General features: G+C 38.7%; 6 protein-coding genes and 2 long non-coding RNA genes across 11 annotated transcripts in view; 4 read left to right on the top strand and 4 right to left on the bottom strand.

Annotated features, from left to right (window-relative positions):
- Window positions 1–25,740, top strand: part of LOC309695172 (transcription factor 7-like 1-B) — a 72,361-nt gene that overhangs the window by 12,624 nt on the left and 33,997 nt on the right. The window lies entirely within an intron of this gene.
- The window catches only part of LOC309695196, a 71,016-nt gene that overhangs the window by 38,459 nt on the left and 6,817 nt on the right, over window positions 1–25,740 (bottom strand). The window lies entirely within an intron of this gene.
- Window positions 1,559–3,045, bottom strand: LOC309695156 (interferon alpha-inducible protein 27-like protein 2A). The gene is made up of 4 exons (XM_082515643.1): window positions 2,964–3,045; window positions 2,798–2,827; window positions 2,506–2,667; window positions 1,559–1,858 (listed from the first exon to the last, which is right to left on the bottom strand). The coding sequence occupies exons 1-4, from the start codon at window positions 2,971–2,973 to the stop codon at window positions 1,773–1,775; spliced, it is 288 nt and encodes a 95-aa protein (XP_082371769.1). The 5' UTR covers window positions 2,974–3,045; the 3' UTR covers window positions 1,559–1,772.
- On the top strand, window positions 3,507–6,059 carry LOC309695157. The gene is made up of 3 exons (XR_014273047.1): window positions 3,507–4,893; window positions 4,977–5,135; window positions 5,477–6,059. It is a non-coding gene; the product is annotated as an uncharacterized lncRNA (long non-coding RNA).
- On the top strand, window positions 8,579–10,441 carry LOC309695182 (uncharacterized protein). Of its 2 annotated transcripts, none has more exons than XM_082515683.1 (5): window positions 8,579–8,831; window positions 9,580–9,681; window positions 9,769–9,798; window positions 9,876–10,037; window positions 10,298–10,441. In XM_082515683.1, the coding sequence occupies exons 2-5, from the start codon at window positions 9,672–9,674 to the stop codon at window positions 10,405–10,407; spliced, it is 312 nt and encodes a 103-aa protein (XP_082371809.1). In that variant the 5' UTR covers window positions 8,579–8,831; window positions 9,580–9,671; the 3' UTR covers window positions 10,408–10,441. The 2 variants fall into 2 exon arrangements, with proteins under 2 accessions (XP_082371809.1, XP_082371810.1); XM_082515684.1 differs by having other exon boundaries at window positions 8,581–8,831; window positions 10,322–10,439.
- Window positions 14,888–16,345, top strand: LOC309695186 (interferon alpha-inducible protein 27-like protein 2A). Its single transcript, XM_082515689.1, has 4 exons — window positions 14,888–14,969; window positions 15,106–15,135; window positions 15,266–15,427; window positions 16,075–16,345. The coding sequence occupies exons 1-4, from the start codon at window positions 14,960–14,962 to the stop codon at window positions 16,158–16,160; spliced, it is 288 nt and encodes a 95-aa protein (XP_082371815.1). The 5' UTR covers window positions 14,888–14,959; the 3' UTR covers window positions 16,161–16,345.
- On the bottom strand, window positions 16,891–18,262 carry LOC309696192 (uncharacterized protein). Of its 2 annotated transcripts, none has more exons than XM_082517349.1 (3): window positions 17,799–18,262; window positions 17,175–17,709; window positions 16,891–17,022 (listed from the first exon to the last, which is right to left on the bottom strand). In XM_082517349.1, exons 1-3 carry the CDS (start codon window positions 17,982–17,984, stop codon window positions 16,946–16,948), a joined length of 798 nt encoding a protein of 265 aa, XP_082373475.1. In that variant the 5' UTR covers window positions 17,985–18,262; the 3' UTR covers window positions 16,891–16,945. The 2 variants fall into 2 exon arrangements, with proteins under 2 accessions (XP_082373475.1, XP_082373476.1); XM_082517350.1 differs by having other exon boundaries at window positions 16,891–17,064; window positions 17,799–18,260.
- LOC309695504 (interferon alpha-inducible protein 27-like protein 1) lies at window positions 23,062–24,002 on the bottom strand. Its single transcript, XM_082516198.1, has 4 exons — window positions 23,919–24,002; window positions 23,781–23,804; window positions 23,539–23,706; window positions 23,062–23,430 (listed from the first exon to the last, which is right to left on the bottom strand). Exons 1-4 carry the CDS (start codon window positions 23,935–23,937, stop codon window positions 23,321–23,323), a joined length of 321 nt encoding a protein of 106 aa, XP_082372324.1. The 5' UTR covers window positions 23,938–24,002; the 3' UTR covers window positions 23,062–23,320.

Raw genomic sequence — 25,740 nt, 5'->3', positions numbered from 1 at the left:
TGTGCTTACAAGTAGAATTTGTATCATGTGCGACACTCGAGTGTGTCCGACTTTGTGTTTTCACTTCAAGCTTTGGTGATCGCTTTATTTCTATAGCAAGTATAACAAGTATGTCAGCCCTGGGACTCAGTTACTCAGCAACTGTTGTTGTGATTTAGTGCTGTATAAATAAAATTAAAATGAATTGAATCATTATTCACAGTTATTGTTATCATTAATTAGATCATTTATGTCATTGTTATATGTACTATTATAATGATAGAGCATAGTGTCATTATCTAATCTAAGATTATGATGTTTTCATGAACTTTTTCTTTGTTACAAGTTAAAATCCTAATGAAACATCTAAGTATTAACTTACCTGCTGACTGCAAAACAGCCACCACACGTCCAGCTGCCACTGCTCCTGTCACGGTTTGCTGGGGCAAGCCGTGTGGAATATGAAATAGGACCCAAAATGCGGCAGCTCTGGTGCAGATGAGTGTTTATTTACAGGGGTGTGAGTACAAACAGCGGTGGCGACAAAACATGAAACCGGAAACCTAAACTGGGTAAACTAATAAGACAAACCAGAATGAGGATGCAGGGAGGTCCGGAGAAATACATACAGGGAGAGCGAGGGGAAACAACACAGACGAACCAGCGATTACCAAGACAGAAAATACAACTTAAATACAATCAGAGAACACAGGGAGATTACACACAGGTGGGAGACACAGCTGGGAGTGATTAACATGACGAGACCAGGGAGGCAAACTGAAAACACTCACATAAGACGCAGACCTTCACAATAAAACAGGAACACACGGGGGGGAACAGGGTAAACACCAATTAGAGAACAGAACCAAAATCGCGAAGAGAAAACACAAAACGCTGGGTCAAAAGGACCCAGGATCATGACAGCTCCTCTGTCCTGCGTCTGCTCTGAAATGGGCTGATTTTTATAGCAAGCAAGGTTTCCTTTCCTCAGTAACAAAACCTTATGTTCAGAGCTGAACAACCGAGGGCGACAGAGAGCAACACAAACTGTATCTGTATTTTTGTGTTTCGTTTATGAAGGGGTTACGTGTATAAATAAAGAAACCAGTATCATTGTGGCTGTAGCTTCTGACAGGAAAGTTCTATATAGCATAAAATAAAATAAAATAAAACAAAAAATGCGTTGATTTCAATCATGAGAGATTTGCATGATTAAATGCAACGACGTCATTACCCATAGTTTAAATGAGTTGTAATCAGTTTTTTTAGCAGACCATCTATTTATAACCAGATGGCAAAATATCACTTTCTTATCAGTATAATAATGCAGTGAGAAAATAAATCCAAATAATTTATGCTTACAAGTAGAATTTGTATCATGTGCGACACTCAGTGTGTCTGACTTCACTTCAAGCTTTGGTGATCGCTTTATTTCTGCCAGTTATAGAAACCAAATATGTCAGCTTTGGTACTCAATTATATAAAAATAATGATACATGTCTTAGTATTTTCAGATAACATAAATAGAATAATAAAATATAAACAAAATAATAAAAATAACCAGAACACAACTTTAAAATGCTTTTCATTATTAGGGCTTTATTTAAAGTTGCACAATTTGACCGTGTTCATGTGTTTTGTAATAAAACACCACAGCATTACCAGCACTCACATTTCAGCCAAGCTTTACTGAAGCATGGCGCTGATACTATTGCAACTGTTTCCAATTGGCAGCAGTAAATATGTCATTTATTACTATTTTTTTTCTTTCTGATTATCATAATTTCCTGGTCTCAGATGAGAGCAGCCACCAATCCTCCAACAGCCCCTCCAACAGTACCCACGGCTGCGGTGGTGGCCCCAGACAGACCTGCCATACCTGCAGAGAGAAAACAGGCTTCAGAACACCAGACAGCTGATCGAGCAGTTAGATGAAGTAACTGAGCTGCAGAGGAGAGGGGGAGGCTTTATCCTACGACGGAGTATTAGAGCCACAAGAAAAAAGTTGTTGATATGGACATTACTGTTTGAACACAAACTGCCACATGCGCTATATCCGCTAAAGAAAATTCCTTATTTAGATAAGTTAGTGAAACAAACTGATCAGCCGTCTTGTGATACAACATTCATCCTCTTTATTGCACGAGGATGTAACCATCGATAACCTCGCATCTGTCCATTACCAGCTTTTTGTACAACCTAACACTTATCACCACACTGTGTTTATGAGCTTAAAGGAAAATCATTTCTTTCTTTCTTACTAAAACCGATTCTGAAGCACAATTTCACAAACTCTGATGACATACAGTAGCAACCGTGGGAGCTTTTCTTCAGACACTTGTAATCTCCACATTTCGACTTTATTCTCAAAATGATTGATAATATTTTTTCTTTACGTGGACCTAATAGTCCGTCGTATTATCCTCACTGCAGCACAGTCACATGTTATTGTTTCTGGGATCTTTCAGGTTTATAATAAAGGTTTTTGAGTAATCGCTGGTAAAATATTTATTTATTTATTTTTACCTGCTGACTGCAAAACAGCCACTGCACTTCCTGCTGCCACTCCTCCTCCATTGGCCACAGCAGCTGCAGACATCATGCTTGCAGCGTAGGAGCCTGCAGCTATACCAACTGAGGTGAAACCTGCAGCCCCCAGGACAATAGGAGCAGAGACCACTGCTCCACCTGACAACAGGAAGAAACACCTGGTTACTGATCATCAGGATGTTTTAAAATGAATACATGTATGATATGTGTGACTTCACCTATGAGTGTTAGATGTAAAAATACATCAATAAACAAAGAGGTTTGTTACCTGCTCCGATTGCGATCGCTAAGCCTGTCACTGAAACATAAGAAAGAAAGGGGAAAAAAAAACATCTTACCAAAGCTCAGCCTGAACTATTTAGACATTTTCAGTGATGCTACAATCATGAACTTATATGATGTAGAGATGATTTGAAAAAGGCAGCTGTACTCACACAGACCCATTGTTGCACTCAGGATCAGGAGCCTAAGCCTGGACTGTGTTGGACGACTGGACTTATATAGGAGTGTGAGGATCAGCTGTTTTCCCGGAAAATGAAACTCTTAGAATGGGCGTCACTGGGTCTGTGATGTAAATAAACTTTCTTTAGTCATCATGGAACAAGTGATTGTGAGGTTGGATCTCAGGGGTTTGACATATTTACTCATTTATTTAATGCCATCTTTATTACGGATTTTACACATGGATTATTTCAAGGGTTTTTCTTTCTGTTTTAATCCTTATGTTAAATCACTTGCTTAATATGAAAACAAACAAGAACAACCTTATCACAGGGAGCATATATAAACGTTACTTGGGTCACTGAAAATGTTTCTGTATTATGTGTGGGAGCAAAAAAGATCACTGGCAGATCTGTAAGGACGGCAGATATACTGCACTTCTTTAAACCTCTGACCTTCCTCAGAGAAAATAAATTACACATTTAAAATAATTAGAGGCCAAAAAGTTCTTCCTCAGGTGGAGACAGACACCAACATGCATCCAAGCACATTTTTGAAAGTGCTGGATTTTTAATGTCACAACTGGAACATTTCATGGAGACCAGAACAGAAACGTCTTTATTGCCTTACAAGAAATGTCTTAGGTGACCTGATTTAAACAAGCACTTTGGTTGTTGTGTATTTATTTTGTTGCACAAAAGTTTCAGTTCATAAGAAATGGTTCTTGTAGTTGTTCAAAGATTGTCACACCACTGCAATGACGACAGCATTAAACCTCGCCCATACTGCAAACATACCCATGACATACCGGCATAGTTTACATTCAGGTAAGTGATGATTGAAGGAACAGGACTTTGTCTTTCTCTTTCTCCTTTCAAAACAAGTTGTGTGCATTTATTTTCTCATGATAGCAAAGCTCGGCATTCCTCATGACATTAATGTGAATCAACACAGTTTAAGCTTAAAAAATGTCAACCTTAATATAAATGATGGTTTATAGGCTTTAAGTCTGTCTCATGGAGCTCTAACATCCTCATCTACAGACTTATAAACAAAAGGGTGTAAAAGTTGTGTGTTGGAACACATTTTGATTCAATATCCTTGTGAGCATTATTTAAAAGGTACTGCAGTGTAGAAAGTAGTGCTGTTATAAAAATGTGGAGAAGAAGCCAATCAACAATCATGACTATAACACTTAAAGGTTTAAGTCTTTGCTACAGAGAAACTGCAAGTGTTTTTATGTAACAACCCCCCCTGTTTTAGGGCAAGAGGCAGGGTACTGAGTCTGTCTCAGGGATCACTAACTCATAGACACAATCGTTCATAGTCAGATTCACACATATGGGCAATTCAGACTTTCCAACTGACCTAGGCCCACTAACTGCATATGTTTGGACTGTGCAGTTGAGCTCTTGGACTGTGGGAGGAAGGGAGAATACCTGGAGAGAACCTGCAGACTCCACACAGAAAGAAAGGTGGAACTGAACTCAGGACCTTGCTGTGAGGCATCACTGCTAACCAGCGTGCCACCGTGCTGCCCCAGGTTTGTTGTTATAATAATGAAGTTATTACTACACATAATTTGTTATTGTGCAGAGCCCATTGTTACTGCAATGAGATTATTTGGATCATTGCAAAGAAATGTTTCTTTCATTCTTTATGTGGTTTCCACAATCATAAGATGAATATGTTACTGTTTAGAAAAAAAAAACATCATGCTGCTCCTCCCCTGTCTAGTGTGTATTGTTCTTTCAGAAATGGGAGTGTCAACTCTTGAAAAAAAAAAAAGTAAAAGACATGGATCAGCTTTCCATGTATATATATATATATGCAGTCTATATGAATTATTATTGTTACTGTCAAGATTTTATTTGATATCTTTTTGTATTTTATTAACAGGCAAGGCAGTCCTTGGGTCCCCAGGTACACCATCACATCACCACAGCATAATTTTGATATGAAAATCTTTATTATAAGTTTGTTTTTGTTTTTTGTTTTTAATCTAGGACCTGATGGAACTGTGATTCTGACCCCTGCCGATTTGCCTACACTGGGGTTCACTTCAGCTGGAATAGCAGCAGGCTCCATCGCTGCCAACCTGATTGCACATTTAGCACTCGCTAATGTAGGTGGAGCAGGTCTCATAGCAATCTTGCAGTCCTGGGGTAAAAAAACATTTTTGTTATATATTCTCTCTCTCCCTCTCACTCTCTCTAAATGTGTGTAAAACAAAACCAAACAAACAGACATGTTTTCTCATTGAGCGGGAACAGGATCAGCTTCAGGTAAATTCAGAATAGTAATATTTTAGTCCACTTCGCTTTTGATGTTTATCTAAGTACATGTCAAACATATAAAATGCTCTTATTGAACACGTCTCTATAAATAAATGTTCACGACTAAAATAATTTATGTATCAGGTGGTGAAGATGGAAAAATAAAAGCTTTGCTCATGTTGAACAAGTATAACAAACAGCTAATGGTGTCTAATGTGATTTTACTGTAGGCGCAGCATGTCTGTCTTGGATTGCCCCTTTATTGTTTGGCAGTGTTGGAGGAGCAGCAAGTTGGATGTTCACAATTGCGTGTAACGTGACTGTGAGATTTGAAGGTTAACACACTGAATAAACACAAATTTTCAAACACTTAGATAAAGCATGTGTTGAGAACTGAATTACAAAAATCATTGATAAAAATTGTTGCTGATTTTTACCTGTCATTTTGAAGTAAAATATTATTGTAAAGGGTAAAGATGTTTTATCAGATCCAAAGACTGTTTGACGCTTCTGTTCTCTTCATGAATCTAATGTCAAAATAAAAACACATGCAAAATAAAAGTATAGTTGGTTTTATTGTAAACACCATAATGTAATGTACAGTAACAATATCAAATCCATAGTCCATAAATGCATCACTCTTACAGAGCCAGTAATCTGACTGTGTTCAATGGGCTCAAACACCTGTTTCAGTCAGTGACGGGCAAGTTACACCTTTTTTGTCATGTGTTTTTTTCCTGGGTTTTCTGTCCCTCTCCATTAAAATTAAACTACCATAAAAACGAGTGACTGTTCATTTCTCTGTAACTGGGGAAGCATACAAATTGTTTAGGGTTCAAAAATTTTTTTTCTACCACTGTAACTGAAACGTGGAAGAAATATAGAGACTGGATTTAAAGGCCTGAAGACAACACTGACAATTTGAGGACTGAGATCACTTACAATAATATCATTGATGGAGATACAAATTAAGGCAGATATGTAAGAAAGAAAGTCTTTTCGTTTTTTACCCCGGCTCTTCACTGATATACTGCTTGGTGCTTGTTTTCTGCACAGTCCCACAATGTTATTGGAAGCTCAGACCATGCAAGGATTAGAGAAACTGCAAATAAAACAAAATGAAAACAAAGAGCTTCATCACTGACTTTATTACTTTCTATAGATTTCTCTGTTATTATCCTAAAGCTCATACAATTAGAAAATGGCTGGAAGGGCTGCCATGAGAAGCCTGTTATCTTTCAAAAGAACAAGGCAGCAGCTTTGCAAAGATTCATCTAAACAAACCACAAAACTTGTCATTCGGACAGGTGACCCCGCAGTGGTCTTTTTGTCACAGAACAGTTCATGGAGGACAGGACCTTTATTGCCTTAGGTGTTGCTTCTTAATGCTCTTTTTTAACATTAAAAAGCTTTTATGAATATTTGACATGTATTTATGTTTTTTAATGCTCATATTTATTTATTATTTTTTTTTATCATACTTGTTCTATTTAAACAAGTTCTGTGCATTGAATTTGTCAGGGCAGGTTAGTTTGAATGACCCGTTTTACCTTTTGTTATATGTTCTGTTTGCTTAGGAGGAAATCCCTTCTTGGGATGGGCTGGGAGGTCAGTTCCTTCATCATGATTATGCAAATTCTCATGACCATTGATCAGCAACCATTGATCAAAGCCCACTGATCATTGGCCATGAATACCATTGACAGAGAGTTGGGGAATGGCTGTAATCACAGTATTGTAAGATGGTGAAAGATGTACTCTTAGGCCCTCGTAGGAATTTGCCTTTAGGGCCTTTTCTTTCTTACTTCAAAACAAGTTCTGTACTTTTAATTATTAAGGCAGGTTAGTTTGAGTGACCTGTTTTTTCTTTTGTTGTATGTTCTGTTTGCTTAAGAGGAAATTCCTTCTTGCATTCTGTCAGTCTGCCCCAGCACAGCTGTGGCTACAACTGTGGCTTGCCTCCACCAGTGTGTGAATGTGAGAGTGAATGAATAGTGGAATTGTAAAGCGCTTTGAGGGCCCCAAAAAGCGCTATATAAATGCAATCCATTATTATTATTATTATTAAGAGCAGTGGGTTGGGTGATCTCAACTATGTGTAACGTGACTGTGAAATATGAAGATTAAACCATTGAATAACGTATACTGGCCTACAAATGTTTCCTCCTGTGACAAATCTCAATATCCTGAATGAAAATGTATTCTTATATGTAAATGTCAAAGACTGAGATTAAATCATGATTTGAGAATTACAAAAATGTTTGATAACCTTTGTTGCTGATTTTTACTCATGATTTTGAAATAAAATATAATTGTAGAGGATAAAGATGTTTTATCTGGTCCAATGACTGCATGCTCCTGTTGTCTTTACAAATTTAATGTGAAAATAAAAACACATGCAAATTAAAGTCCAGAGCTTAACCTGACTGAAATGCTGTGGTGTGTGGGTCATCGGGACTGCGTGAGACAAAAACAGTATCCTGTAACTCAGCCAGGGTTGCTCTCATGGTCAGTAAGACAACACGTTATTTGGTAAAGGCTAGAAAATAGGGAAAAATCGTTAGTGCTGAGAGGCTGGGACTAGTTTGGGGCACCAATGAAGGGATAGTTTAGTGCAAACTATAATTTCTCCCCATCAGTTTTAACCAGTTACACCAGTATACACATTCACATATAAAACTTTGTATACTGCTGAGCCAGGTTACTCTCTCTTGGGAAAACTGGCTGCAGGTAACTGCCTGTGGTTTTCTGAACAAAAGAGATCTGTCAGTGTTCCTGGGTCATTGTCCCAGTGTTTTTCAGTTTTGGACTTTGTCACTGTTTCCTGTTTTATTATGTTAGCTCCGACCTGTGTGCGTTATCTTTTGTTCCACTTCCTGTGTTATTACTTAGATTTAGTTCAGCTGTGTGTATCACCTTGTTCTTATCACCATTACCCAGTTTAATTTAAACCCTCTGTTTCATAAGGTTTTGTTACTGAGGAAAGGAAACCTTGCTTGCTATAAAAATCAGCCCATTTCAGAGCAGACGCAGGACAGAGGAGCTGTCATGATCCTGGGTCCTTTTGACCCAGCGTTTTGTGTTTTCTCTTCGCGATTTTGGTTCTGTTCTCTAATTGGTGTTTACCCTGTTCCCCCCCGTGTGTTCCTGTTTTATTGTGAAGGTCTGCGTCTTATGTGAGTGTTTTCAGTTTGCCTCCCTGGTCTCGTCATGTTAATCACTCCCAGCTGTGTCTCCCACCTGTGTGTAATCTCCCTGTGTTCTCTGATTGTATTTAAGTTGTATTTTCTGTCTTGGTAATCGCTGTTTCGTCTGTGTTGTTTCCCCTCGCTCTCCCTGTATGTATTTCTCCGGACCTCCCTGCATCCTCATTCTGGTTTGTCTTATTAGTTTACCCAGTTTAGGTTTCCGGTTTCATGTTTTGTCGCCACCGCTGTTTGTACTCACACCCCTGTAAATAAACACTCATCTGCACCAGAGCTGCCGCATTTTGGGTCCTATTTCATATTCCACACGGCTTGCCCCAGCAAACCGTGACAGGAGCAGTGGCAGCTGGACGTGTGGTGGCTGTTTTGCAGTCAGCAGGTAAGTTAATACTTAGATGTTTCATTAGGATTTTAACTTGTAACAAAGAAAAAGTTCATGAAAACATCATAATCTTAGATTAGATAATGACACTATGCTCTATCATTATAATAGTACATATAACAATGACATAATCAATGATCTAATTAATGATAACAATAACTGTGAATAATGATTCAATTCATTTTAATTTTATTTATACAGCACTAAATCACAACAACAGTTGCTGAGTAACTGAGTCCCAGGGCTGACATACTTGTTATACTTGCTATAGAAATAAAGCGATCACCAAAGCTTGAAGTGAAAACACAAAGTCGGACACACTCGAGTGTCGCACATGATACAAATTCTACTTGTAAGCACAAATTGTTTGGATTTTGTTTTATCAGTGCATTATTATGCACTGCTAACAAAGTGACATATTACCATCTGGTTATAAATTGATGGTCTGCCAAAAACTAATTTCCGACATTTAAACTGTTGTGAATGACACACTGGCGTTTAATCTGATGCAAATTTCTCATGAACGAAATCAAAAATTATTTATTTTATTTTATGCTATAAAGAACATTTCTTTCAGAAGCTACAGCCACAAAGACACTGGTTTCTTTATTTTATACATGTGACCACTTCATAAATCCTACTAACACCACGGCATTTACCAATATAAGCAAAGATAAGAAACACAAAAAGTAAAGAGAAATGACTCTCCAGTTTGTGTGGCTCTCTGTCGCCCTCTTTTTTTCAGCTCTGAACATAAAGTTTTGTTTCCGAGGAAAGGAAACCTTTCTTGCTATAAAAATCAGCCCATTTCAGAGCAGACGCAGAGCAGATAAAGACATGGACCCCGGTGAGTCATTTGAGTTGCTGTGCATGGATCGTCTTTGATTTAAAAAAATTATGGAATGTTAATGTGTGTTCTTATGTTGTGTTGTAGTGACAGCTGTGTGCAGTGCTGCAGGAGCAGGTAAGCACTTTATTCAATTTTAACTCATTTGAATCAAAGCCCGATCCATGTCTGATCCATGTCTTCTTCTCCTGCAGTAGGTGCCGTAGTCGCTGCTCCTGCTCTTCTGGGAGCTGCTGGTTTCACCTCAGCAGGAATAGCTGCAGGCTCCTACGCTGCAGGCATGATGTCGTCTGCTGCAGTTGCTAACGGAGGAGGAGTGGCAGCTGGAAGTGTGGTGGCTGCTTTGCAGTCAGCAGGTAAATAAATAATTAGACGTTTTATTCGGATTTTAACTTGCAACAACAAGCAAAAAGACAATTTTCATGAAAATATCACAATTTTAGATTAGATAATGACACTATATTGTATCATTATGATAATAAATATAACAATGACATCATCAATTGTATCATTAATGATAACGATAACTGTGAATAATGACGATGATAATGATTCAGTACACTGTGATATCAGCAGGACTGAAGTTATATAGGCACAAAGTATAAGTATTTCTCAGCTTCTTTGTGTCATGGTGCTGCAGGTGCAGCTGGTCTGTCAGCTACTGCTGGTGCTGCTGTAGCTGGTGCTGGAGCAGCAGTGGGATGGCTGGCGAGTTTCATCAGCTGAAAATCATGAAGAACTCGTATATTTGCTTTACCCATCTTTTTATGCCTAAAGACGAATAAAAATACTTAAGAAAAAAATCCTGATTGAAGTTGTCATAATTCATGCATGAAAGGCTTAAGTATTACATTAATAAAAAGATTTAAATTCCAGGTGATCTCAGCAATAATATTGTTTTTTAGCCGTTTGTAATACTAACTGTACTGTTAAACTTATATATAACAAGGACAACACAAGTTCTTACAGATGGACGACTGATGAGGCAGGTTTAAGAGTGCAGTCAGAAATGAACATAACTGCCATGTGTTATGTGTTTAGTTTATCTCTTTTAGTTTACAGTTAAAAGGAAGCCATTTTATCCAAAAAATCCAAATCAGAAAGTGATATTTTGTACAGAAACAAAAGGGTAAAACACAAGATAAAACCACTGACACTCACATTGAAGCATAATAATATACATAATGAACATATCAACTCACACCAGTCTAGATGCTATCGACAAAAGGTGTTTTCAAAAGCGACTTAAAAACAGGAAACGAAGATGCCTGTCTAATATTTAAAGGCAGCATATTCCAAAGTTTGGGGGCCATAATCGAAAAGGCTCGTTCTCCTCTACGTTTTAGCCTAGATTTTGGGACAACCAACAGCTGCTGGTCAGCTTTTAATGTCACCTCACAGATTATCATCATCATGATTACAGCAACTGTTAGCGTGTTTATTTATTCACCTTGAGAACTCAAAGCCAAAACATTTCTTCTTTTGATAAATGTATTTGTTCAAGGTTCAAGGCTTCAAGGTTCAAGGTTCTTTATTTGTCACATGCATAGTTATACAAGTGTATGTGTATGTATATGTGTGTGTATGTATATGTGTGTGTATACGTGTGTGTGTGTATATATATATATATATATATATATATATATAGTGGTATTTACATTGGGTGAATATGCATTAGCAGCAGCAAGCAGGTGAATTCTGTACATTAATATGAATAGACATCTGACTATTTTACAGGATAGACAATATAAACATATTTAAAATTAAAGGAATTGAAATGTACATTGTGCCTTGGTTTAGTGTCTGGAAGAGTCCTGTCTCAGTCAATTATAGATGATGTGAGAGGGCGGGTGTGTGTGTTTAGGGCACGGGTGGCTTGGGGATAGAAGCTCCTCTTGAGTCTCTCTGTCCTTGCCCGGAAGATGCGGAACCTTCTACCAGATTGCAGAAGTTGGAACAGTTTGTTGCCAGGATGGGACGGGTCCTTCAGTATCTGTAAGGCATTGAATGATTTATAAGGCATTTAATGATTAAAGATGAGCATGTACATGAGTCCTGTCAGGCTCATGTGCTGAACTGAACCAGAAACACACATGCAGAATCAACAATGACAATAAACTGAGAAACAGAGGGTTTAAATTAAACTGGGTAATGGTGATAAGAACAAGGTGATACACACAGCTGAACTAAATCTAAGTAATAACACAGGAAGTGGAACAAAAGATAACGCACACAGGTCGGAGCTAACATAATAAAACAGGAAACAGTGACAAAGTCCAAAACTGAAAAACACTGGGACAATGACCCAGGAACACTGACAGATCTCTTTTGTTCAGAAAACCACAGGCAGTTACCTGCAGCCAGTTTTCCCAAGAGAGAGTAACCTGGCTCAGCAGTATACAAAGTTTTATATGTGAATGTGTATACTGGTGTAACTGGTTAAAACTGATGGGGAGAAATTATAGTTTGCACTAAACTATCCCTTCATTGGTGCCCCAAACTAGTCCCAGCCTCTCAGCACTAACGATTTTTCCCTATTTTCTAACCTTTACCAAATAACGTGTTGTCTTACTGACCATGAGAGCAACCCTGGCTGAGTTACAGGATACTGTTTTTGTCTCACGCAGTCCCGATGACCCACACACCACAGCATTTCAGTCAGGTTAAGCTCTGGACTTTAATTTGCATGTGTTTTTATTTTCACATTAAATTTGTAAAGACAACAGGAGCATGCAGTCATTGGACCAGATAAAACATCTTTATCCTCTACAATTATATTTTATTTCAAAATCATGAGTAAAAATCAGCAACAAAGGTTATCAAACATTTTTGTAATTCTCAAATCATGATTTAATCTCAGTCTTTGACATTTACATATAAGAATACATTTTCATTCAGGATATTGAGATTTGTCACAGGAGGAAACATTTGTAGGCCAGTATACGTTATTCAATGGTTTAATCTTCATATTTCACAGTCACGTTACACATAGTTGAGATCACCCAACCCACTGCTCTTAATAATAATAATAATAATGGATTGCATTTATATAGCGCTTTTTGGGGCCCTCAAAGCGCTTTACAATTCCACTATTCATTCACTCTCACATTCACACACTGGTGGAGGCAAGCCACAGTTGTAGCCACAGCTGTGCTGGGGCAGACTGACAGAATGCAAGAAGGAATTTCCTCTTAAGCAAACAGAACATACAACAAAAGAAAAAACAGGTCACTCAAACTAACCTGCCTTAATAATTAAAAGTACAGAACTTGTTTTGAAGTAAGAAAGAAAAGGCCCTAAAGGCAAATTCCTACGAGGGCCTAAGAGTACATCTTTCACCATCTTACAATACTGTGATTACAGCCATTCCCCAACTCTCTGTCAATGGTATTCATGGCCAATGATCAATCAGTGGGCTTTGATCAATGGTTGCTGATCAATGGTCATGAGAATTTGCATAATCATGATGAAGGAACTGACCTCCCAGCCCATCCCAAGAAGGGATTTCCTCCTAAGCAAACAGAACATATAACAAAAGGTAAAACGGGTCATTCAAACTAACCTGCCCTGACAAATTCAATGCACAGAACTTGTTTAAATAGAACAAGTATGATAAAAAAAAATAATAAATAAATATGAGCATTAAAAAACATAAATACATGTCAAATATTCATAAAAGCTTTTTAATGTTAAAAAAGAGCATTAAGAAGCAACACCTAAGGCAATAAAGTTCCTGTCCTCCATGAACTGTTCTGTGACAAAAAGACCACTGCGGGGTCACCTGTCCGAATGACAAGTTTTGTGGTTTGTTTAGATGAATCTTTGCAAAGCTGCTGCCTTGTTCTTTTGAAAGATAACAGGCTTCTCATGGCAGCCCTTCCAGCCATTTTCTAATTGTATGAGCTTTAGGATAATAATAGAGAAATCTATAGAAAGTAATAAAGTCAGTGATGAAGCTCTTTGTTTTCATTTTGTTTTATTTGCAGTTTCTCTAATCCTTGCATGGTCTGAGCTTGCCCTAAAACAGGGGGGGTTGTTACATAAAAACACTTGCAGTTTCTCTGTAGCAAAGACTTAAACCTTTAAGTGTTATAGTCATGATTGTTGATTGGCTTCTTCTCCACATTTTTATAACAGCACTACTTTCTACACTGCAGTACCTTTTAAATAATGCTCACAAGGATATTGAATCAAAATGTGTTCCAACACACAACTTTTACACCCTTTTGTTTATAAGTCTGTAGATGAGGATGTTAGAGCTCCATGAGACAGACTTAAAGCCTATAAACCATCATTTATATTAAGGTTGACATTTTTTAAGCTTAAACTGTGTTGATTCACATTAATGTCATGAGGAATGCCGAGCTTTGCTATCATGAGAAAATAAATGCACACAACTTGTTTTGAAAGGAGAAAGAGAAAGACAAAGTCCTGTTCCTTCAATCATCACTTACCTGAATGTAAACTATGCCGGTATGTCATGGGTATGTTTGCAGTATGGGCGAGGTTTAATGCTGTCGTCATTGCAGTGGTGTGACAATCTTTGAACAACTACAAGAACCATTTCTTATGAACTGAAACTTTTGTGCAACAAAATAAATACACAACAACCAAAGTGCTTGTTTAAATCAGGTCACCTAAGACATTTCTTGTAAGGCAATAAAGACGTTTCTGTTCTGGTCTCCATGAAATGTTCCAGTTGTGACATTAAAAATCCAGCACTTTCAAAAATGTGCTTGGATGCATGTTGGTGTCTGTCTCCACCTGAGGAAGAACTTTTTGGCCTCTAATTATTTTAAATGTGTAATTTATTTTCTCTGAGGAAGGTCAGAGGTTTAAAGAAGTGCAGTATATCTGCCGTCCTTACAGATCTGCCAGTGATCTTTTTTGCTCCCACACATAATACAGAAACATTTTCAGTGACCCAAGTAACGTTTATATATGCTCCCTGTGATAAGGTTGTTCTTGTTTGTTTTCATATTAAGCAAGTGATTTAACATAAGGATTAAAACAGAAAGAAAAACCCTTGAAATAATCCATGTGTAAAATCCGTAATAAAGATGGCATTAAATAAATGAGTAAATATGTCAAACCCCTGAGATCCAACCTCACAATCACTTGTTCCATGATGACTAAAGAAAGTTTATTTACATCACAGACCCAGTGACGCCCATTCTAAGAGTTTCATTTTCCGGGAAAACAGCTGATCCTCACACTCCTATATAAGTCCAGTCGTCCAACACAGTCCAGGCTTAGGCTCCTGATCCTGAGTGCAACAATGGGTCTGTGTGAGTACAGCTGCCTTTTTCAAATCATCTCTACATCATATAAGTTCATGATTGTAGCATCACTGAAAATGTCTAAATAGTTCAGGCTGAGCTTTGGTAAGATGTTTTTTTTTTCCCTTTCTTTCTTATGTTTCAGTGACAGGCTTAGCGATCGCAATCGGAGCAGGTAACAAACCTCTTTGTTTATTGATGTATTTTTACATCTAACACTCATAGGTGAAGTCACACATATCATACATGTATTCATTTTAAAACATCCTGATGATCAGTAACCAGGTGTTTCTTCCTGTTGTCAGGTGGAGCAGTGGTCTCTGCTCCTATTGTCCTGGGGGCTGCAGGTTTCACCTCAGTTGGTATAGCTGCAGGCTCCTACGCTGCAAGCATGATGTCTGCAGCTGCTGTGGCCAATGGAGGAGGAGTGGCAGCAGGAAGTGCAGTGGCTGTTTTGCAGTCAGCAGGTAAAAATAAATAAATAAATATTTTACCAGTGATTACTCAAAAACCTTTATTATAAACCTGAAAGATCCCAGAAACAATAACATGTGACTGTGCTGCAGTGAGGATAATACGACGGACTATTAGGTCCACGTAAAGAAAAAATATTATCAATCATTTTGAGAATAAAGTCGAAATGTGGAGATTACAAGTGTCTGAAGAAAAGCTCCCACGGTTGCTACTGTATGTCATCAGAGTTTGTGAAATTGTGCTTCAGAATCGGTTTTAGTAAGAAAGAAAGAAATGATTTTTCTTTAAGCTCATAAACACAGTGTGGTGATAAGTGTTAGGTTGTACAAAAAGCTGGTAATGGACAGATGCGAGGTTATCGATGGTTACATCCTCGTGCAATAAAGAGGATGAATGTTGTATCACAAGACGGCTGATCAGTTTGTTTCACTAACTCATCTAAATAAGGAATTTTCTTTAGCGGATATAGCGCATGTGGCAGTTTGTGTTCAAACAGTAATGTCCATATCAACAACTTTTTTCTTGTGGCTCTAATACTCCGTCGTAGGATAAAGCCTCCCCCTCTCCTCTGCAGCTCAGTTACTTCATCTAACTGCTCGATCAGCTGTCTGGTGTTCTGAAGCCTGTTTTCTCTCTGCAGGTATGGCAGGTCTGTCTGGGGCCGCCACCGCAGCCGTGGGTACTGTTGGAGGGGCTGTTGGAGGATTGGTGGCTGCTCTCATCTGAGACCAGGAAATTATGATAATCAGAAAGAAAAAAAATAGTAATAAATGACATATTTACTGCTGCCAATTGGAAACAGTTGCAATAGTATCAGCGCCATGCTTCAGTAAAGCTTGGCTGAAATGTGAGTGCTGGTAATGCTGTGGTGTTTTATTACAAAACACATGAACACTGTCAAATTGTGCAACTTTAAATAAAGCCCTAATAATGAAAAGCATTTTAAAGTTGTGTTCTGGTTATTTTTATTATTTTGTTTATATTTTATTATTCTATTTATGTTATCTGAAAATACTAAGACATGTATCATTATTTTTATATAATTGAGTACCAAAGCTGACATATTTGGTTTCTATAACTGGCAGAAATAAAGCGATCACCAAAGCTTGAAGTGAAGTCAGACACACTGAGTGTCGCACATGATACAAATTCTACTTGTAAGCATAAATTATTTGGATTTATTTTCTCACTGCATTATTATACTGATAAGAAAGTGATATTTTGCCATCTGGTTATAAATAGATGGTCTGCTAAAAAACTGATTACAACTCATTTACACTAGGAAGGCCCAGAGCCCAGCCATTTGGCTTTTCTACCTATAAAACCCGGAGAGTTGCCAAATGGCTTTTAGCTAGGCTTTAGCTTCAGCCAAGTGGAAGCTAAATTGGCTAGTCATTCATATGTAAATTGGGTTGTTACCTGGGAATTCTGGAGGGAGGGGAGTGGGGGGGTGTGATTGAGGGGGTGGGGGAGCTGCTAAAAGCTGTGCACAGTCACCAACTTGGAGTGTTTCAGTTTGATGCATTCTCAATCATCCAGGGAAATAAATCTCCAAAAGTCACCAACTTGGAGTGTTTCAGTTTGCCATCTTAGGGAGAAATCAACACACATGGGTGTATGTCCTTTGTTGCTGAGATTTATTGATAAAAACAGTACAAAAAACCAACCATTTGTACACATTTTTACAAATAATAATAAAAAGTGAGTGAGTACATTCCAACATTTTCAGCAATCACTCACAATCCTGGCACTGCCATGGTATCTGTAGTCTGCATTTACCACATGTGTATCTGTTGCAGTGAACACATCGCACAGTGGCATGATTGTTCTTGCAATTGTGTTTGACCTGACACATGGCTCTTTTTCCAGGGCTCGGTGTGGAGGGTTGTGTCCGAAGCAACTGTTGTTTTCTTGCCTTCTTCGCAGCTACATGAGAGTGAGCCAACTCTCTTGCAAGCTCCACCAGGAAGTCCACCCGTCTTTCCTTCGTCCCGGTGCATGCTTGATACAGCACATGTGCATTCAGTGCTGCCATGTCAATCATGTTATAAAACACGGCAACTGGCCAGCGCCGTGTTCCTTTGCGGACAGTGTACTCCCGAACCATCTGGTCCATCACATCCACGCCACACTTTGTTTTGTTGTAAAGGGTGACAGTGTTTGGCTTCCTTTTGGTAGTGTTATCAGTCTGAACCACGCTGTGCATGCTGCTATAGACTGTCTTCTTCCGTTTGGCCGCATACGCCGTCAACGTGGCAGCAGAGGTTGAAAACACCTAAGAAATAAGATAAATTGTTATTTCCATAGCCCTTTTACACACAATGAAACACATAAACATAGAACCACAAAAGACCTGCAACATACCTGAGTGGTGAATTCACTGCGATCTGTCTGTCTAGTGGATTGAGGAATTTCCCTGCGAATCTTGTTGACTGTGCTGAGGATGGTGGTTTTCCGTCCAAGAAGTTTTTGCACAAGTGAAAGCGATGTGAAGAAATTGTCCGTGGTAACATTTCTGCCCTTGTCTAGGAATGGTTCCATCAGCCTCATTACTACATTTTCAGAAAGTCTCTCCCCAGTGGGACGATTGGGGTCCTTGCCAAGATATGGGAAGACATTGCAAATGTACTTGGATTTTAGGTCGCAGGCCACCCAAAACTTGATCCCAAACTTGTCCGGTTTACTTGCAATATACTGCAGGAAACTGCACCGAGTCTTTGATGGGAAAAGGGTGTGATCACATTGATGCCACAATGGACGACTGATCAAGCCCTGTCACCCTTTACAACAAAACAAGGTGTGATCACATTGATGCCACAATGGACGACTGATCAAGCCCTGTCACCCTTTACAACAAAACAAGGTGTGATCACATTGATGCCACAATGGATGACTGATCAAGCCCTGTCATCCTTTACAACAAAACAGGGTGTGATCACAGGGCTTTGCTTCCTTTTGGTAGTGGACAATTGATCAGGAAGCCAAGCCAAGGTAAATGCAGACTACAGATACCATGGCAGTGCCAGGATTGTGAGTGATTGCTGAAAATGTTGGAATGTACTCACTCACTTTTTATTATTATTTGTAAAAATGTCCTCCCTAAGACGGCAAACTGAAACACTCCAAGTTGGTGACTGTGCACAGCTTTTAGCAGCTCCCCCACGCCCTCAATCACACACCCCCACTCCCCTCCCTCCAGAATTCCCAGGTAACAACCTAATATACATATGAATGACTAGCCAATTTAGCTTCCACTTGGCTGAAGCTAAAGCTTAGCTAAAAGCCTACCAGCCATTTGGCTGGTGGCGGGTTTTAAAGGTAGAAAGGTAGAAGCCTGGTCCTCCTATTAAATACTCTTTTAAAAAAAAAACTTTTTGCAGGCAGAGAGAACTAATGGAACAGTAAAGTTAAGATTTAGGAAGACAGGCAGGACATGGTTAGACTGTATAGAATAAGTACATGAGGATTACTCCAGCAGAGAATGGTCTGACTCTTTGAGATTATACATGTTAGAGCATTTAGAGTTCTAGTCTTCTGTAGTGATGATAGAAAAGCAGAAGAGAGAGCATATTAGCAGATTAGATGCTTGAAAATGTTTAAAAGTAAAGAAATCATGAGAACAAATGATCTGCCAGATGATTCTGTTTCTCTGCAGGAGCAGAGTCTGAAGTCTGGAGATTGGATGTTGATAAGGCCATGGAGAGGAAGTGCTGGTCCAGTCCATGATGGAAAGGTCCCTATCGGGTGCTGCTGACAACGACCACAGCAGTGAAGATTGCTGGAAGGAACACTTGGATACATCAAGCGCACTGCAAGAAGGTGACACACATCCAGGCCAGCTCGGAGTAAGTGGCAGGAAGACCGGGAACAAAGGGTGGGGAAAGCCTCCAGGGCCCCTCGTCTCAATCCGGTGAAGAAACCAACTGAGCCACAGGTACTCATCAGAATGGCTGGGAATGTGCTGTGCATCTTCTTGAGCCTGTGGACCCTGAGTGGGATGACAGGGAGCGCACTGGAACAGAGCAAACCACACCCATGGGTTTTCAACAACTACTGGTGGCAGTTTAAGAACACAACCGCTCACATAAAGAACGAGACCAATGGTTATGCTTGTGATGCCACTGGCTACACATTCTTCTGGACTGTGGCCATATAGCATCACTGAGAGCGAGACAGTTTGTTTGGTTGCTTTAGCAACACATCCAGGAACACTGCCAACTTTTCAACTGCTCTGAACCTGAATGGAAGGTTGATTCACCAGTAGCTGGGAAGGTGAACTGCTCTGGTAAGACAGACCTGCTCATCTGACTTAAAGAATATCAAAATCAAATCAAATCACTTTTATTGTCACATCACATGTGCAGGTACATTGGTACAGCACATGTGAGTGAAATTCTTGTGTGCGAGCTTCACAAGCAACAGAGTTGTGCAAAATACAATAATGTAAACAAGCAAAATACAAGAATGGCTACATCTGAAACTAATAAATATATGTACAATATATAATAGTATATGCATTTCTGGATGTGTATACTAAATATTTTTCTACGTGTGTGTGTGTGTGTGTGTGTACACATATTTTACAAATTAAATAGAGTAAAATAAAATATATAAAATAAATAAAATAAAATATACAGAGTTGAGACATGTGCAAAACAGTGGCGTTACTGTACAGTGTGGAGTGCATAATGTTGAAGTTCCAGTAGTGAAGCTGAGGTGTCTATGACGTGTTCAGCAGTCTGATGGCCTGGTGGAAGAAGCTGTCTCTCAGTCTGCTGGTACGGGACCGGATGCTGCAGAACCTCCTTCCTGATGGAAGCAGTCTGAACAGTTTATGGCTGGGGTGACTGGAGTCCTTGATGATCCTCCCCGCTTTCCTCAGGCACCGCTTCCTGTAGATGTCTTGGAGGGAGGGAAGCTCATGACTCATGAATATGACTTGTAGCAGGACATTATTTAGTTAAACGAACTGGAAACAGGCCAATTGCCTATGTGTATGAAGGACAATGGATTAGTCCAAGTTGGAGATTTACCATGGAACATGGCAACATCACCTATTCTTTTGTCTTCTGCAAGAAGGATGTAAACAGAGAAGGTTTTTGTCTACGTTTACATCATGAACACTTGAGGTTTTGAGCCAAGAAGATCAAAACAACTTGATCCAATTTCCTTTACAAAGCTTTTTCTGTGGTGACAACAGGACAGGAGAAGAGTTGTAAATGCAGATTATTCACCAGTTGACTCTAACCCCCACAGGATGCCTACAGTGAGAAGATTTGGGGGGTTGATAGGAGTCATAAAGAAGGGTGTTGACTTGCTGCAGCTTTGAAGCTAGCTGAGAGCCACATGGACAAACAATAAAGTCAACTGATGTGTTTAAATACATATGTCTATATACAGTTGGATTGTAGTGACATATGATTTTTGAGAATGATGATTCTTCTTGTTCGACTTTTGACATTCAGTTGTTTACTTGCAGAAATACATAATGAATCGCACGACAGGAGTAGATCCGCCACAAGGCTGGATAGGTTGGTTACTGTCTGGTCCTTGGTGGCATCTTCTTTTGAAAATATTAATTCCTGCTTTTGTATTGTTGATACTGATTTGCTTATGTATAGGATGCATTTTACCTTGTTTAAGATCAATGCTGACTAAGATGATTTCCAATACATTTTTTAAGTGATCTAGGTAGCTCTGTTTGGAAGTTCAGTTAACGCTAGAAATGTGTTTTGGAGGTTCTACGTGTTTTGTCTCTAAGGACCACCGCATATACTTATATATAAACATATATAAATAAAACCAACTTTTTTTTACATTAGTAATTCCTTTTGTGCATAATTTTATATTATTGTTAATAATAAATTAATTAAAGCAACAAAACAACCTGAAGAGCCGGTTGGGAGCCAAAAGAGCCGGTTCTCTAATAAGAGCCGGAAATCCCATCACTAATATTTTCATACAGCATATTGAGATTTGTCACTGGAGGAAACATTTGTTGGCCAGTGTATGTTTGTTCAACGTGTAAATCTTCATATTTCACAGTCACGTTACACATAGTTGAGATCACCCAACCCACTGCTCTAATGCAAGAAGGAATTTCCTCTTAAGCAAACAGAACATACAACAAAAGAAAAAACAGGTCACTCAAACTAACCTGCCTTGACAAATTAAAAGTAGAGAACTTGTTTTGAAGTAAGAAAGAAGATGCCCTCAAGGCAAATTCTCACGAGGGCCTAAGAGTACATCTTTCAACATCTTACAATACTGTGATTGCAGCCATTCCTCAACTCTCTGTCAATGGTACTCATGGCCAATGATCAGTGGGCTTTGATCAATGGTTGTTGATCAATGGCCATGAGAATTTGCATAATCATGATGAAGGAACTGACCTCTCAGCCCATTGTTCCTTCAGTGGTGCTAGTTTCAGTCATCATGCAAATGTACTGTTTATAAGATTGGGGAAACCTGCAGTCAGCTGAGACTGAAGAAGTTACTTGGATGAGTGATGAAACGTTTCTCCCACAAAACGCTACGTCCAGATGAACACAACCAACTTTTGGGGATTTACTTACCTGAATGATTGAGCATGCATCAAGAGGTTTTAACCCACTTTGGCAAGGACTGCCTAAAGCTAAATTTAAAAGCAGAAAATTAGAGGCCATCCAGGCCTTTATGTTTATGTGTGTTATCTGGCTTCATGGATAGATAAAGTTGGGTGTCATCTGTATAGCAGTGAAAATGTATGCTATGCGTTCTTATGATGATAATAATACAGTACACTATGATATCAGCAGGACTGAAGTGATATCTATTTATTAGGCACAACTGGAAGTCTTGTTATTCTGCTAAAGTTTTTTCCCACCAGTTTTTGCAAACACTTTAGAAAATTATATTAGCTTCAATAAAAATCATTTAAACATTTGCAATGTTTATTACCTCATTGTCTTACTTTAAACTAATTATTACAACAATACAAAGTTTTAAACTTTAGGTGATCTCAGTTATAATATTGTATTAAAGCATTATTGCAACTAATTGTACTATTAGCCATCAATACAAGGACGAAACAGCTTTAAAGATGGAATACTGATAAGGCAGGTTTAAGGGTGCAGTGAGAACTGAACATAACTGGCATCTCTAGTTTTTCTCTCTCTTTCAGTTTACAGTTAAAATGAAGACTGGCCATTTTAATGTCACCTCACAGATTATCATCATCACCAGGAGACCAAGATAACAATGAAAGATTACTGAACATCTGTTTTGTTGATTTGTTTGTGGCATTTTCTTTCAGCTGTCTTGTGTAACAGTTTCCAAAATGCTGATAGATTTTCACTACGTCCAGCCAACACCTATGATACTCTCAGAGGTTGGGGAAACAGTAAGTCAATTTTAGTCAAATTTACTTGAGCATACAGTCAGTTATATTCAGGTGTGTTGCATCAGGGACACATGGAAAAGTTTCAGGACACCGGCCCTCAAGGACTGGAGTTTGACACCCCTGTCCTACATAGTCTCCCGTCAGAGTTGTGGCTCTGTAAGAGTGATAGATTTATGGACTATAGAAACATATGGTATTGTTACTGTGCTTTACATTAAGTTGTTTACAATAAAAGCAAGGAAACACTTATTTTTGCATGACTTTTAATTTTCACATTGAATTAATGAAGAGAATAAAGGCACCATATCAGTTGTTTTTTGTTTTTGTTTTTAATGATGGATAAAATCTGAATGAAATTTTTATGAACCATTTTTGTAACTTAATTCTCAAAATATGCTTTAATCTCAGTGTTCGACATTCACACATAAGAATAACGTTTCATCCAGGCGATTAAAATTTGTCACAGGAGAAAACATTTGTAGGTCAGTTTGTGTTTTTTTACGTGTTAATCTTCATAAACCACAGTCACGTTACACACAGTTGAGAGCACCCAAGCCGCTGCTCCACCAACACCGCCAAATAATGCAGTGGCAGCCCATGACATACCTGCTGCACCTACAGTGAAATCATGTTAGACACTATTAGCTCTATTAGCTTATTCAACATGAGCAAAGCTTTTAGAGAGAGAGAGAGAGATAATATATAGTAAATTATTCAGTTTACCCCAGGACTGCAAGGTTGCTACGAGACCTCCTGCTACAACTCCACCTCCACTAGCGATTGCTAAATATGACATCAGTTTGGCAGCGATGGAGCCTGCTGCTATTCCAGCTGAAGTGAACCCCAGTGAAGCCAGAATGGCAGGAGTCAGAATCACAGTTCCACCAGCTCCTAAAAAAACCCCAAAAAACATATATTAAAGATTTTCATTTCAAAATTATGCTGTGGTTAATGTCATGGCGTACCTGCAGACACAAGGACCGTCTTGCCTGTTAACGAAATACAAAAAGATGTCAAATAAATTATTTACAATAATAATAATAATAATAATTCATATCCACTGTATAATGGGATAATACTGTTATAAAAAAAAATAGACTCACATATTTCTTCCCATTCCATGTCTGTGCTTTCAAAGATAACATTCAAATGACACCAAGAGCTCAACTGAACAAACCTGATGTATGTTATTTACTTTATTTCCAAGAACTACCTCTCCCATTTACCAAATATGAACAGAGGAGGAGGAGCACAGGGATGTACCTTAAAAAAATAACACAGGCATGTACAGGGAGTGCAGAATTATTAGGCAAGTTGTATTTCTGAGGAATAATTTTATTATTGAACAACAACCATGTTCTCAATGAACCCAAAAAACTCATTAATATCAAAGCTGAATGTTTTTGGAAGTAGTTTGTAGTTTGTTTTTAGTTTTAGCTATTTTAGGGGGATATTTGTGTGTGCAGGTGACTATTACTGTGCATAATTATTAGGCAACTTAACAAAAAACAAATATATACCCATTTCAATTATTTATTTTTACCAGTGAAACCAATATAACATCTCCACATTCACAAATATACATTTCTGACATTCAAAAACAAAACAAAAACAAATCAGCGACCAATATAGCCACCTTTCTTTGCAAGGACACTCAAAAGCCTGCCATCCATGGATTCTGTCAGTGTTTTGATCTGGGGCCTGTTCTTCGTACCGCGCTAAGTGAGTTAGCTGGATGAGATTGTTGACGATTTCGCGTGATCCTGGATCGTTCGGTTCCCCGAAGCCCATCCGGGACTTGCTGTCATAGCAACAGAGCCATAAGCGTAAACCTGCTGGGGAGCAGGTTTACTTTATGTAAACAGGATTAGATCGCGGCCACGCAGGTATGTCCGCGTCATTCATACGAAAGCAACAGCGATATTCCACCACTGTTTCACCATAAATAAATATTATCAATGTAACTAAAGATAATGCAGCACTTGATCCTTTTATTGATGTCACACAGATACATACAGGTCATTCCCTAAAAAAGGGAAATGTACTATTAACATTCTATTACATGTATGTGATTATTACAGATGTAATTCATATTTCAGAGTAGTAATTGTAAATTACTTCGTGTAATCAAGATGAGAGACCACGGCTATAAAAGCGAAGGTGGATAAGGAGAGTTTTCAGAATTCAGCGTATATTGCGGGACAGACAGGATCCTTTAGCTCAGCGCGACAGTGTGCTCATAGAGAGATATCGATTTTCCCGTGAGGGTATTATTTACTTAACCAACTTGTTGACGAGGGGGTGCAGGACCACCACCTGTCTTTTTTTTTGCTCTGCCCTTTTCTTGGTTGCTGTTATGAACAAACAAACAGATTATTTCAGGGTCTCTTTCCAAGAGACGAAAAGCAATATAAGTGATAAATATTACCATTCTGTAGAATATTCTTATATTTCACTTTTACTTGTTCCCATGTTCTAGTGGGTCCTGTTGGGGCTCTAATGTGAAAGGGGATATAATATAACATAATATAATGTAATATAATATTGGATAATATGGTGTGATATGATAAATCTACCCTACCGCCTACTGGTGTTGGCCAGAGGGGCCGATGGCGCCATATGGCAGCCTGGCTTCTGTCAGTCTGCCCCAGGGCAGCTGTGGCTACAACCGTAGCTGCCTCCACCAGTGTGTGAATGTGAGAGTGAATGAATAGTGGAATTGTAAAGCGCTTTGGGTGCCTTGAAAAGCGCTATATAAATCCACTCCATTATTATTGTTATTATTGAATTACTTACGAGTTTGATTTGTCAGCAACTTTCTGCCAGCCCTCTCTCCTTGCTTTTGCAGCCGTTGCAGTGTTCCCTTGCGTTTTAATTAAACTCTGAAACTCCTGAAATCCCTCACTCAAGAGTTCTTGCTCTGCT

This window comes from Aulonocara stuartgranti, assembly GCF_965226115.1.
Source record: "Aulonocara stuartgranti genome assembly, chromosome: 19".
NCBI classification, from domain to species: Eukaryota; Metazoa; Chordata; class Actinopteri; order Cichliformes; family Cichlidae; genus Aulonocara; species Aulonocara stuartgranti.
The sequence above is the reverse complement of the archived record's forward strand: the minus strand, read 5'-3'. Positions and strand labels throughout refer to the sequence as shown.

What these genes read in the sequence shown, in the direction of transcription:
- LOC309695182 (XM_082515683.1), top strand. An exon ending in GTGCAGTGCTGCAGGAGCAG is followed by an intron (nt 9,799 to 9,875) that starts GTAAGCACTTTA and finishes CTTCTCCTGCAG; the next exon opens with TAGGTGCCGTAGTCGCTGCT. An exon ending in GGCTGCTTTGCAGTCAGCAG is followed by an intron (nt 10,038 to 10,297) that starts GTAAATAAATAA and finishes AGTATTTCTCAG; the next exon opens with CTTCTTTGTGTCATGGTGCT.
- LOC309696192 (XM_082517349.1), bottom strand. Translation starts at nt 17,984, where the DNA reads ATGAGGCTGATGGAACCATTCCTAGACAAGGGCAGAAATGTTACCACG. An exon ending in GCAGTGAATTCACCACTCAG is followed by an intron (nt 17,710 to 17,798) that starts GTATGTTGCAGG and finishes CTTATTTCTTAG; the next exon opens with GTGTTTTCAACCTCTGCTGC. An exon ending in ACCATGGCAGTGCCAGGATT is followed by an intron (nt 17,023 to 17,174) that starts GTGAGTGATTGC and finishes TTTCTCCCTAAG; the next exon opens with ATGGCAAACTGAAACACTCC.
- LOC309695186 (XM_082515689.1), top strand. An exon ending in AGCGATCGCAATCGGAGCAG is followed by an intron (nt 15,136 to 15,265) that starts GTAACAAACCTC and finishes TCCTGTTGTCAG; the next exon opens with GTGGAGCAGTGGTCTCTGCT. An exon ending in GGCTGTTTTGCAGTCAGCAG is followed by an intron (nt 15,428 to 16,074) that starts GTAAAAATAAAT and finishes TTCTCTCTGCAG; the next exon opens with GTATGGCAGGTCTGTCTGGG.
- LOC309695156 (XM_082515643.1), bottom strand. An exon ending in AGCGATCGCAATCGGAGCAG is followed by an intron (nt 2,668 to 2,797) that starts GTAACAAACCTC and finishes TCCTGTTGTCAG; the next exon opens with GTGGAGCAGTGGTCTCTGCT. An exon ending in GGCTGTTTTGCAGTCAGCAG is followed by an intron (nt 1,859 to 2,505) that starts GTAAAAATAAAT and finishes TTCTCTCTGCAG; the next exon opens with GTATGGCAGGTCTGTCTGGG.
- LOC309695504 (XM_082516198.1), bottom strand. An exon ending in GACGGTCCTTGTGTCTGCAG is followed by an intron (nt 23,707 to 23,780) that starts GTACGCCATGAC and finishes GGGTTTTTTTAG; the next exon opens with GAGCTGGTGGAACTGTGATT. An exon ending in AGCAACCTTGCAGTCCTGGG is followed by an intron (nt 23,431 to 23,538) that starts GTAAACTGAATA and finishes ATTTCACTGTAG; the next exon opens with GTGCAGCAGGTATGTCATGG.